A 13,250-nucleotide genomic window follows, 5' to 3' on the forward strand; every position below is an offset into this window, starting at 1 on the left:
AAGGATAGCCAATATCTACGAATGTATCTGATAACAACAGGATTTGTGTTTTGAGAATATTTGACGAATAATAAAGATATGGTTTTAACTAAATTAGGTAAAATGGTATTACATATACTTTGAGAAAAAGCACAGTTCCATTTGAACTTAAATATTATTTTTTAACGATTGAATTTTTATTATTTATTATTTCTTTACTTTGCATCCTGATTGCAGCCCCCTCTCCCTCCTTACCTCTCAGTCCCTCAGTCTCCCTCTCTCCCCCTTGCCTTCCCTTCTCCCTTGGATATCAGCTAGACTTGGCATGTAATTAGCTGTTGGAAAATTTAGACAAGATTTCAAAAGGGACGTCATAGCTAAATGTAACTATTTGAAAGTCATGGTGTTTGGAAGAACAAGTATTTAATTATAGAAGAAACATTGGGGCAGGGTCACAAATACTCACCTTCTGAGACCTTGATATTGTTCTAAGTATGTGGATAGAGGAAGAGCTAGCACAAAAGCACATGGAACCAAACAGGTAAAACTAGCTACAAATAGAAATGTTGATATCTAATTAGTGGATGAAGTTTACTTTTAATATTTACTTTCTATCTATAAAAGTTTTGAACAGCAATTTGCTCTCACAGACTATCAACAAAGATGAACAACAGTTCAATAATTTAAAGTGCCACCAGATAAGTATTGTGTGTATATTTGGATCCTATATGCATGTGAACTGTGGCCGTATGATAATAATTGAAAGACTGCAAACCTTTAAGTTTAGGGTATTCTAGATTCTATCTTTTGAAAAATTGCTATATTTCAAATGACAGACCATAATTAAAGATTGAAGTAGTATTTACTCTATGTCCTTTTAAAGAGGATCCAATAAACCATTCCCTGGATAGGGAAAAGGACATTGAAGATGTGACATAATTTATACTATACGTTACAGTTATAATCTTATGAAATGGTCAGGTAAAAATGATTTCTACTATTCTAATATTAATCTATTCAATATAAAATAATGTTCAAGAGAATAAAATAAGTAGATTTTATTAATAGAACTTTAATAATCGCATGGTTCTTTGGATATTTTATTTTCAACATGTTTCCATGCATTTTAAAATATTTCATTTAGAATTCAAAGGATTATTAAGAATTTTTAAACTATGGTCAGTATCAATTTCAGAATTAAATACATTGTGAATATATGAAATATTTGGGTTTCATTTATAAGTATGTATTTATGTAACTTAACGAAACATTCCTGGGGTAAGCTAATAGTGTTGACTTAGGAGAACATGCCAGGAATTTGCACCATGGTAAAAATGGCATTTGAAATATTTGAACAGATTGCCACATGGTTGTTCTAAAAATAACATGAAAATTCCAGTGTTTACCCAAATACACTGTTATTGATGAATGAGACAATTTTGGAAAGTCATATTTACTTAAATGTTGTACTATCAGAATGTCTAAAATAAGACTAAACTTTAAAATATTAAAAATATAGCATAGGCAAATATATGTAAATGACTATTTTGGTATTCTGGAATGATGAATTGCATTATCTTGCATGTATATTCGGCTATGGCGACAAATGTTTCTCCATATATGTGTCCTCGGGTACTTTCACAGTTGTATTTCAAAACCTTCATAAACTTTAATATGGAAACATAATGCATGTCATTATTTTAGCAACAGGGGTCTGAATAAATGCATTTCATTTGGTTTATGTTTCTAATAAAAAGTAATTTTGATTTAAATTAGCACTATCTTTTTTTTTTAGGCCTCCATTCCTTTGAAGGAATTGGAGCAGTTTAACTCAGATATACAAAAATTGCTTGAACCACTGGAGGCTGAAATTCAGCAGGGGGTGAATCTGAAAGAGGAAGACTTCAATAAAGATATGGTAAATTGGTTATGATGAAAGTGTGAATGAACTGGGAATGAAAATGAATAACTATTTGGCAAGAAATAGTATAGCTTATGTCTCCAACTGAATTCTCAGAATATTGCAATTCATATAGTGTTATTTTTAATTATTTTATTAAATAGAATGTATTCCTTTTGACATTTTATTATAACTTTCAAATTACCAACTTATGAACATAAAGCAACACTCTCAAATTTAATAAATTGTTCAATTCTTTTTTGACTTATTCCGATTTAATGTTCAGAAGGCAAAATGTAAAAGGAAATAGTGATTTAGGAAATAAATTAAAATATGATACAAAATTCCACTTTCTTATATATCTGATGTTTTCTTTTTCTGATGTTTTTGGTAATAGTAAACACAATTGCATGAAATGTAAATATTGTCTAACTAAATTTGTAATAAAGTGGTTTTATGAAATATTTGAGAAAATACTTAGATATATACGTACTTATATCAATATATCAATATATAGATATTAAATATATATATGGATGTATGTGTCATTAATATTGAATGTCAAATATATATTAAATATATATATATGTATGTAAAATAATTCCATGTTGCTTAACCAGTAGAAGTAAAGAAATAAGTCCATGTACCCTGTATATAAACTTAGAAGATCTTCAAATCTTTGCTAATTTTTTTTGGCTTGAACATTTCCATATCACATCACTATTCACTGAGTATCTTTATGCTTCATTCGCTTTACTTTTTCACATCTTCTTTTATCCTCTTCCACCGCCATCACCACTATAGCATTCTTATCCTTTACATGTATAAAGCAGTAGAGATTTTCATATATGCATCAAGGCTAAAGGCTTCTTAGATAATGCTTAAACACAGTACTAGAAGGCACGATATTACTTTTAAGTGCTGGTTACATAAATTAATATGGGAAATATTAATTCTTACTTCTTGGAGCTGTCTCAATGAGTACTTCTTTATATAAGAAGTTTAGTGGCCTTCACAGCTCAGCTTATGGAAAAAGGACAGGAAGAAACTTCCAGAAATACTGAGTTCTACTTCATGTTAAAGAAGAAAGTCCAGGGTGAAGAAATCAAAAGTCACTACAAACCCTGCCATAGAACCCTCATTTGGAGGAAATGAGCTAAAAAGTTTTCTTTATATTTGATTTTTGTCCGAGCCACTGAAATTTTTGAAAGTTTCAAAAGGCGTATTAAAATATTATTTCACAGATTACAAATGAGTGTATGTGTCTTAGAGCAGATGAGTCCTCAGTTTTACTTTGAAATGTAACCTTGTGTTACAGATGTACATATACTATGTTTATTAGCACACATAATAATACATATAATGTGCCTTTTGAAGTTTATATGTCATTTATTATTAGCTCAGTGATATACCTGGGTACTATTGCATAGTACATATTTGTAGTAGATACATTTTAGATTTGGAGTTGAATAACAGGAAACAAGAGAAGCACAAAGATACCCAAATGCAATGATATTGCAATAGCATGTTTTACAAATTGTATCTTTAAGTAAATAGAATTAAACTATTTTTTCTTTTTTTTATTATTAACTTGAGTATTTCTTATATACATTTCGAGTGTTATTCCCTTTCCCAGTTTCCGGGCAAACATCCCCCTCCCCCCTCCCCTTTCTTATCGGTGTTCCCCTCCCACCCTCCCCCCATTGCCGCCCTCCCCCCATAGACTAGTTCACTGGGGGTTCAGTCTTAGCAGGACCCAGGGCTTCCCCTTCCACTGGTGCTCTTACTAGGATATTCATTGCTACCTATGAGTATTTTTTCTTAAAGAATAAAACAATTGTCCTTTGAGACTATAGCAAAATGAGGATTGAAAACTTTTGAAGTTATTTTCAGGCATGCGCATATTATTTTATTTGCTTAAAGACAGCATAATTGTGCATCATTTTAGACATTATTTTCAATATATGAAATATGTCACCATCATTTTTATATTAATGCTCTATATCCTAAACTTAAGCATTTATATTTAAATATAAAACATAGATTACTGTGTAAACTACTGTATATTTTAAAATTTATTTAGTAAGTATTTATACATAGATGAATTAACATTGGAAGTGACAAGATTTGTTTATTTCTCCATACATTGTTAGTTGGTTTAACAGTAATAAAAATAAAACCCAAACAAATACTTTTACAACAAATCATAACTTCTATCATTGAAATGGTTCTCCCCACCTTCATACATATGCCCCTCAATATGTATTCTTCAGAAAAGACTCAGAAACTGTTTTCTATGTAAATAAAAAAATTGTAAGCATGGTATTTTATGATACCATTCCCTAATGTTTTTAAATTGGATATTTGAGTGTATTTGTACAATGTTTAATTTCTCCGATATCAATGCGCAGCATTTTAAAAACCAAAGTGAAGACTGTACTTGTTGTTTTTAATCAGAGTGAAGACAATGAGGGTACTGTAAATGAATTGTTGCAAAGAGGAGACAACTTACAACAAAGAATCACAGATGAGAGAAAGCGAGAGGAAATAAAGCTAAAACAGCAGCTGTTACAGACAAAACATAATGCTCTCAAGGTATTAGAGCTCAAATTATAATATGTTTGCCTAGGTTTTTGTAGACATAAGATAGAGAAAAATACTATGTGCATAAATAAAATCTGTTTAAGAATTTTAGTCACTAGAATATTAATTTTCCCTTTCAATATGTGTACTTTATTTATGATTTTCTTTTGTGCTACCAGTTTTGTAAAATATGTAACATAAACTATGTTATAGTTCTTTTTCTTAGTTATATTTGAAGCTATGCAAATTATCATTCACATTATTTATGTAGTTATTTTCTAACATGCTTCATTTCTATAAGTGTCATAATTCCCAGAATAATCAATTAATGTTCCTCTACTTTTGTTCCTTTAAATTATGTCTAGTATTGTGTTAAACTATCTCTTTAATAAGACATGAATTTTTGTCATTTTTAAAAAAATAAACTTTACTGTGCTTTTAATAGGTGTAAAACTAGGTTTCTACAAAACCTTGATTTCATTTATAAAGAAATCCTCCAAAATGCTTGTAATGCACTTGAAGAAATACTATCAGCAGTGGTATATGTGTCCTTGTGACTCATCTGATTGTGCAAGATAGAGAGAATAAATTATTTTTTCCTCTAATGTTATATAAGCATTTCTTGAGATGAAACTAGACATATTGATCATTTTATGAAACATTGTTTTTATGTTCTTTGAAATCTTCACTTTTTTACTTCATGGGTGATTATATAATACTGTTAATTGTAATGTTTTACATGGTGAATCATTATTTAGACTTATGTAGCTACATAGTTATATTTGCCTAGTAGGTAGATAGAGTCTGCTTTTTAAATGCAAATAAGTGGTTAAAATCTTTTCCCTATTGTTAACCAAATAAGCACTGCTGCGAATGTAATTACACAATATTGTGCCTGCAAGGAGTCAACAATAAAGTCTATTTGGCTAGCAGGTGTTCTGGAAGAAACTGCTGATAAGTATATTAGTAAATAGAAAAAAAACAACCTCTTTTTAGAGGAAAAAGCAAGAACAAATCAATCATAATGTACCCAGAAGATCAGAAGTCTGTGTAATTCACTCTTCTTGAAGAAGCTTTTGTAAATTTATAGACTCGTTAAAGAGGATATGTGTACCATTGGTTAGCAGTATCTAGAGGTCATCTTGCATATATGTGTATATATATATACATACATATATATACATACACACACACATATATATATATGTATATATATATATATATATATATATATATATATATATATATATATATGCAAGTAGTCTCCTGTGTTGCACATCACACTTTTGTAAGAAAAACAAAGGAAGGACTACTGGATTTATAACCACTAAATTCTCAGTCAAATATGTTCACTGTATCATGAATAAATCACAGTTCAATAAGTCACAGGACTGGATCTTGGTATATGTAGTGGGCGGAGCAGAATTCTATTTGAGTCTTCCAAGGCATTTATTACCACTACGTGATGCTTAGAAATAACATACAAATTACAAACTGCAGTAAATTTTAAATCCTTATGCCACACGTGATTAATGTAATGTATTTGTTGCCAAATCAACTGATACCAAAAACAGATATTAAGTTAACCTGCCAAGTATTTACAATCCTATTATTACAAAATATTTCAAAATAGATTAGAAGTTTTCAGAGCAGTGAAGCATTCAGCTATCCATGGGTATTTTTTAATTCATATTAACTTGGGCATAAAACACAATTGCTGCCTCTTTGAAGAAATGAACTATGTAGATAGACCTGTTTCATTTCCAAAGGGTATATGCTTGTGTTTTATGTAATTCTACTTATTACAGAAAGTATTGAGTGCACTTCTGTGAGCTAGATAATAACTACTTTTTCCATTAATGATTTATGTAAACATTTTTCTTATTTTATAAAACCAGGTTTATTGAAAACCATTTCTGCTTGATTCCTTTTATGCTTTGAATATGAAAATATAGGCTAAACATGTATTTAATTAAAAAAGAAATTTTTAATATTTAATTTCTCATTTCCATGTACAATTTGTAGCTATAGAAATAATATTCATAGTTCGATAAACAAAACAGAAAAAACTTTAATTAAAGTAACTAATAAAATTATTATCTTTGATTTTAATTTTATGTATGTGGGTAGTTTCCTCCATAATTTTTTGTGCACCATGTGAGTTATATGCCTTTAGAGCCCAGAAGATGGTGTCAGATCCTTTGGGACTGTAGTTACATATGGTTGTCTTCAGCCATGTAGGTACTGGTACTTAAACTTGGGTCTCTGCTACAGCAGCCAATGTTCTTTACTACTGAGCCATTTCTTCAGTTTCCAAAATAACTAAACAGATAATCAATAATATAAATGGAATAATTTTATAGACTTTTCTAAAATTATGAATGTATATAGTTTGTCTTTTACAAGGATAATTTCTGTTGATATGCCCCAACCTGAACTTTCTACATATTAGAATTTTTTGATATTTTAAAAGTTAAATGCAACCCAGTGCTTTTATAGCTAACTAGTTAAGTTCATTATGCTCATATTTGAAAGTTTTTGGCTGTACTATGAAATATTTTTTAAAGTTAGGAATTAAATGTAAAAAATTGTAAACAAGGTTAAATATTTAAAAAACAAATATCTTCTGTTATTCATGTTTCTTAGCTTCTGTTAATAAATCTTAATGCATTAATACATAATTTAATAATCTATACATGTTTTGTATTTAAATATGTTTTTTACATCACAACTAAAACCATAAGGGAATGAATTTAATTTTTAAAAATTATTATAGTAAATTATATCACATACATATATTGATATTTTAATAATATCTACATCATGAACAGGATTTGAGGTCTCAAAGAAGAAAAAAGGCCCTAGAAATTTCTCACCAGTGGTATCAGTACAAGAGTCAGGCTGATGATCTCCTGAAATGCTTGGATGAAATTGAAAAAAAATTAGCCAGCCTCCCTGAACCCAGAGATGAAAGAAAAATAAAGGTAAAGTTGTTTTAGAGTGGCAATACTAGATTTTGATTATAGATTTTAACTAATTTAATTTTATCTAATATGATCATGTATAAAATATTAATGTTCTGGTTTCTTCTATTATCTTGCTGTGTTTTGCTGTATTTCTTTGTATTGTGTTTTGTTTCAGTAATTGTATTGTACTGTGTGTTTTTTAATTGACATATTGTTGTATGAATAAAATGTTTTACTTTTAGACAATGTGAAATGAATAACTAACTGTCATGTGTTTTATAGTAAAACTGTAATTGACTTTGTGTATCTTTGTTCCAGATGAACTAATGACTTATCGGTACATGGACGACTTCTTTCTCATGTTAGCACACTCATTTCATCAGAGCATCTTCTCATACCACTGTCAAATCTCTATAAATTTATTTGCAAATTGTCCAATGATGTTTTCTTTCTCTTATTATTTTCACTTTTTAGTTTGCTTCATTCTCTGTTGAGTTCCTCAAACCTTTAAAAAGAAAATAAAAGTTGTAGTCACTTACCCTCTAAATTATATTTTATCTGGATTATCCCTAATAAATAAATGAAAAATTATCAACCCAATTTGGGTCATTTCTCAAAGCACCAAAATATTTCATAAGCCAAAACATTAACATACATTTAATAATTTAATTAGCAAATCTTAAACTAAGCATTCAAATGATACCTAAAATTATATTTGGCTTATTGGGTGGGGATGACAGTGACACCTTCCATTATTTATAAATTATGAAAAATAAAGATAAAGGAACAACAGCCTATGAAAATTCTGAGAGAAGTATTTGCTGCTTATAGGTCGGTTGACATGGTTAGCTAACTGCCCTGGGCCCTGTATTGATTTTGCTCAATAGGAAATTGATCGTGAATTGCAGAAGAAGAAAGAGGAGCTGAATGCAGTACGCAGGCAAGCTGAGAGCTTGTCTGAGAATGGGGCCGCAATGGCAGTGGAGCCAACTCAGATCCAGCTCAGCAAGCGCTGGCGGGAAATTGAGAGCAATTTTGCTCAGTTTCGAAGACTCAACTTTGCACAAATTGTGAGTTGTTACTGGCAAACCCACATGTGTTTGCAACTACTACTATATTAACAGAAGCCTATTAACCACCAAAAATCCAGGCTCAATAGCAAACTTATAGTGTGCATTCTAAAAATGAGTAGTTCCCTTCACATTGGGCTTCTATAACTCAAAAGTTTAATTTCCAAGAATAACGATAAAAGAACAAGTGATAGGAAAAATCCCCCTTATTCAAATTGGAAAAATAGACATCTTAATTTATTTTGCTGCATCATTTTTCATAACATTGACAATGTAAATTTCTCAACTTCTCATACATTTATTTACTTCAGTGTCTAATCCAGAAATATGTATTGCTTTCTTGAGGTCATCCCATGCTAATTTTACTTTCTTACTGTATACATGGTAAATAATAAAAATTTCAAAGAATATATTATTGCAACCTACATAAGATCTTATACTATTGACTTAAAGTATATTACTACAGACTTTACTTTTGGATTAGGCACTTCGTGTGTCACGGTACTCATTATACAAACTGGATGGCTCATGATATGTTGATATTTGATGGAAGAAACCAAGTGGATGGAATGTTTCTGACACTCTGTTTGAAAACACAATTCAAAGTTGTTATAATCACTCATGATTTTTTTGTAAAAAAAAAAGTAGACACTACAGAGACTTTTTGACAAATACATTTTTTTCCTACTTCAAGTTCTTAGAAGGTAAAGAAGACTGACTACCATCTGTAATTTCCAGAAAGTACTCATCAGAAAGCAAGGATATAATTGTTTGAGACAAACTGTTAGGTTGGAAGATATGAAACGTTATTCAACTATTTTGCATTGTATAAATATCAACTCCATGGGGTTCAATTCAACCATGATATTTCTTCTGTGATATTACTCATTCCATTTAATACAGTGGATATGTAAAATGTGTAAGGTAATTAAAATAAGCATTTTATGAATGTGTATTGGAAAATATATGGTATATTGTTGTGATGTCTTTTTATACTTTTAAGAAAATTCATTAAGTAAAGTTATTTATGAATGCAATAATCAAAAGTTTAATTGCAGCTACCAATTGCAAATAGTTTGAAAAATGTTAATAATTACTAACCATATATGATGGCACATGCTTGTAATTATAGCGGTTATGAGGTATACATAGCAGAAACAGCAGTTCAAGGTCAGCCAAACTCTCAAAAAATTAAATATTACAAAGAAAATACTGGAACTATTTTAAATCTTAATTTCACTTGATCGAGCATTAACGTCTATGATTTTGCATATTTAATACAATATATCACAAATTACTGAGATTTACAATAGGCAATATAAAAATTCTAGAATAATTTGTGAATACTTAGAAAAATTCTTGTGTGAGGGGGCGAATAAATGCAGGTGTGATTAAATGTACATGTGTGTAGTGCAGGTGAACTTTTAAGAAAGAAGACTTCAGGTATTATTTTTCAGTTCCCAGCCATCAATAATGGGGGTTGGGGGATACTGGGCTTCTAATTAGTCTGGAGCATATGTGATTGCAAATAATAAAAATATGTGTGGTACTAGAGCTGGCAAACAAATCTAGTCAACATCCTTGCAAGGCAAATATTGTCCCTTTGAAACTACCTCACTATATCCCAGTAGAATAATTTTGCTTTTATTTAATAGAACACTTAAAAACAATTCATAGCTTATTAAATACATTCTTCTTAAAAATACATGGTAAATGATTTTACACACACACAAACACACACACACACACACACACACACACACATATACACATACACTTTTGAGCCACTAAGATAGTTAAGCTCATTGTGGGTAATTTGTTTAAGGTGGGAATAATAACCTTATCCAATCTATTGTGATCCATCCAAATTACAAGTTAGATGAAATTCATGGGCAAGTAGTTTTCTACAGCATCAAACAGTATTTGCAGAAATTGAAGACTCATTTTGGGATTCAATCGAGAAGGATAGAGTCTACAAGAATTTTCTGATGAGGTTATTATTGAGCTATTTTAAAAACAGTAAGACTTATAGGCTTCAAAAGTTCCATAGCAGGAAGCCATGTATACATTTTAGTAGAAATATATATATATATATATATATATATATATATATATATGTGTGTGTATATATATGTATGGAAATTAAAATGTACTAAGAAAACTTTGCTGAAAATTATAAAAGACACGAAGACAAGAATCAGGAATGCTCTGTAGTACTCATCAAAAAAGTTCCAGAATGTAAAACTGGGGAGCACAAGCAAAATACAATTATGTTATATAATTAAGTGATATTTAATATGATCAAATTAGAGTTTACATAACTTCTTACATTAAATAAAACTACCTACTAGATAAAAAATAACAGTGAGTCCATACTTATAGAGTATTAAAAAACTCTCTTAAATGACCAAGGATGTACAAAAGCAGATGAAGACTAATAATACTCAAAGGAAACTTTCCATCAACATTAGATATTGAATACAATAGATATTACATGATCTTACATATGCTAGAGGAAGACATTCAGACATGCAACTAATATTGTGTATAGAAAACAAAAGTATTTAAGTATTTATTTTTGAATAAAGATTACAATTATTATTTTAATGAATAAAATGAACTCAGAATAGAAAATGAAATTGAATGTTACTAATTTTCCTTCCCTACTTAAATAAAAACATTAAAATATTTTATAATAATATTCTGATAAATCATGGAAAGGACACAGAGCATTATGTGAATGTAGAAGCAGTTCTGCTAAATCCCTCATAACACAATAAAAATATGAAACTTTTACATTGTGTCATATATATTGTGTTTATATTCTTTATATGAATTATTAACATTTATGTTTCAAATATAAAAAGTTTAGTACCATGTTTGAATAAGTACTCAAATAGAATGCCTACACAGCCTATCCAACAAAGTAAATATACACATAGCTTACTTGAAGAAACATAACCAAAAAAATACTAGTCTCCAGTAGTCCTGAGTATCCTTATATAAAATATCAAGTATATTATATCCTCATTAAATAATTTAAATCCTCAAATATCAATTTTAGCTTCATATCTTTCATGCTTAAGAAGTATCTCAAACTTAGCATGCCCTCAAATATGTTCCTAAAATGTTGGCAGAAATTATTGTTTTACAACATTAAATGTCAAAGAATATATGTTACCAAATCATGCTTTAGGTAACTTTGTGAAATGAAAATACATTTTGCTACTATTTCATGAATATATAAAAGCAGTGGTATTTTCTATTGGATTTTTAAACATCCAGTTTTGTTTACTTTGACATCCTCAATATTGTTTTATTTTCACAATTTTATTGATTATTTTATTTATTTACATTTCAAATGTTATCCCCCTTCCCAGTTCCCCTCAGAAGCTGCGTATCCCCTCCCCTTCGGCCAAGCCTCTATAAGGGTGCTCCCCCACCCCCACCACAACACCCACACCCCACACGGCCCCCCTGCTTTTGCATCAGCTGTCTAGTGTTCTCATATTCTGGGTCATCAAGCCTCCATAGGAACAAAGGGCTCCCTTCCTCCAAGTGAAGCCAAATAATGCAATCCTCTGCTACATATCCAGGTAGAGCCATTGGTAAACCTCTGTATGCTTTAAGTGGTGATTTAGTCCCTGGAAGCTTTGGGGGGTCTGTTCTTCCTATGAGGTTGCAAACCACTTCAGCTCCTACAGTCCTTGCCCTAACTTCCCCATTGGAGTCCAGGCACTCAGTCCAATATTTGGCTATATTGGTCTGAATCTAGAAGAACCTTTCAGGAAACAGCTATACCAGGCTCCTGTCAGTAAGCATTTCTTGACATCAGTAAAAGTGTCTGGGTTTGGTGTCAGCAGATGAGATGGAGCCCTAGGTGGGGAAGTCTCTAGGTGGCCTTTCCTTCAGACTCTGCTCGACTCTTTGTCCCTGCATTTCTTTTGATAGGAGGAATTCTGGCTTAATATGTTTGAGGTATGTAGGTGGCCCCATCCCTCAAATGGGGACCATGCCTATTTACTGGATATGATCTTTACAGGTTCTATCTCTCCTTTGTTGGGTATTTTGACTAAAGTCCTCCTTGTTAGGTCCTGTGAATCTCTTGGGTCCTTGGCATATGGGGCTTTCTGGTGGCTACCCCCTCTATCCCTAACCCCTGCTACACATACCCTTTCAAATTCCTGATCCTCTATACTTCTCCTTCATCTCCTCCCACTTTCAGAACTGCCCCCTTTTCCCATCCCCTTCTCTCTCCCTCCCAGACCTCAGTATTGTTTTATTGCCACTGAAATTATCCAAAATCATACTAAATAAGAGGACATCAAATGAGTCCAAAAATTATTTGCAGAAGGAATATATATTAACTATGAATAAATATTAACTATGAATAAATATTAACTAGGAATATATATTAACTAGGAATATATAACAGAATTAATGTGTCCTTGCTATAGAATGTTTCACAATATCTGCTGTTAGAGTGTCTTTACTTTTATGAGAGAAATAGATTCTCTAGAACCTCACATTTGGACAGGGACAGTAGAAAATGAAAATGTTATTTGAAAATACTGATAGGGCTCATGATTGATGGCAAAACCTATTGTCCCTTATAAAACACAGTGGGAGATGAATGAAATTACCTTTATGCATCTGTTGGTTGAATCTCTTAAAGTTAAACAGAAATGTGCATTCCATACCAGTCTTTTTTTCCAAAACATTAAAATTATCCCTGGTCCTAGATTTCATACT

The 13,250-nt window shown here is 30.8% G+C and overlaps 1 protein-coding gene across 11 annotated transcripts in view; it reads left to right on the top strand.

Annotated features, from left to right (window-relative positions):
- Dmd (dystrophin) overlaps nt 1-13,250 on the top strand; it is a 2,367,748-nt gene that overhangs the window by 1,059,415 nt on the left and 1,295,083 nt on the right. For 10 of the 11 annotated variants that reach the window (XM_063279795.1, XM_063279798.1, XM_063279800.1 and 7 more), the window contains 4 exons: nt 1,775-1,897; nt 4,337-4,474; nt 7,294-7,446; nt 8,316-8,498. In XM_063279795.1, the coding sequence (XP_063135865.1) occupies nt 1,775-1,897; nt 4,337-4,474; nt 7,294-7,446; nt 8,316-8,498 (597 nt within the window). The remainder of the gene's footprint in view (nt 1-1,774; nt 1,898-4,336; nt 4,475-7,293; nt 7,447-8,315; nt 8,499-13,250) is intronic. The other variant, XM_063279799.1, reaches the window with a different exon arrangement.

Source organism: Rattus norvegicus, chromosome X (genome assembly GCF_036323735.1).
Source record: "Rattus norvegicus strain BN/NHsdMcwi chromosome X, GRCr8, whole genome shotgun sequence".
Classification (NCBI taxonomy): Eukaryota; Metazoa; Chordata; class Mammalia; order Rodentia; family Muridae; genus Rattus; species Rattus norvegicus.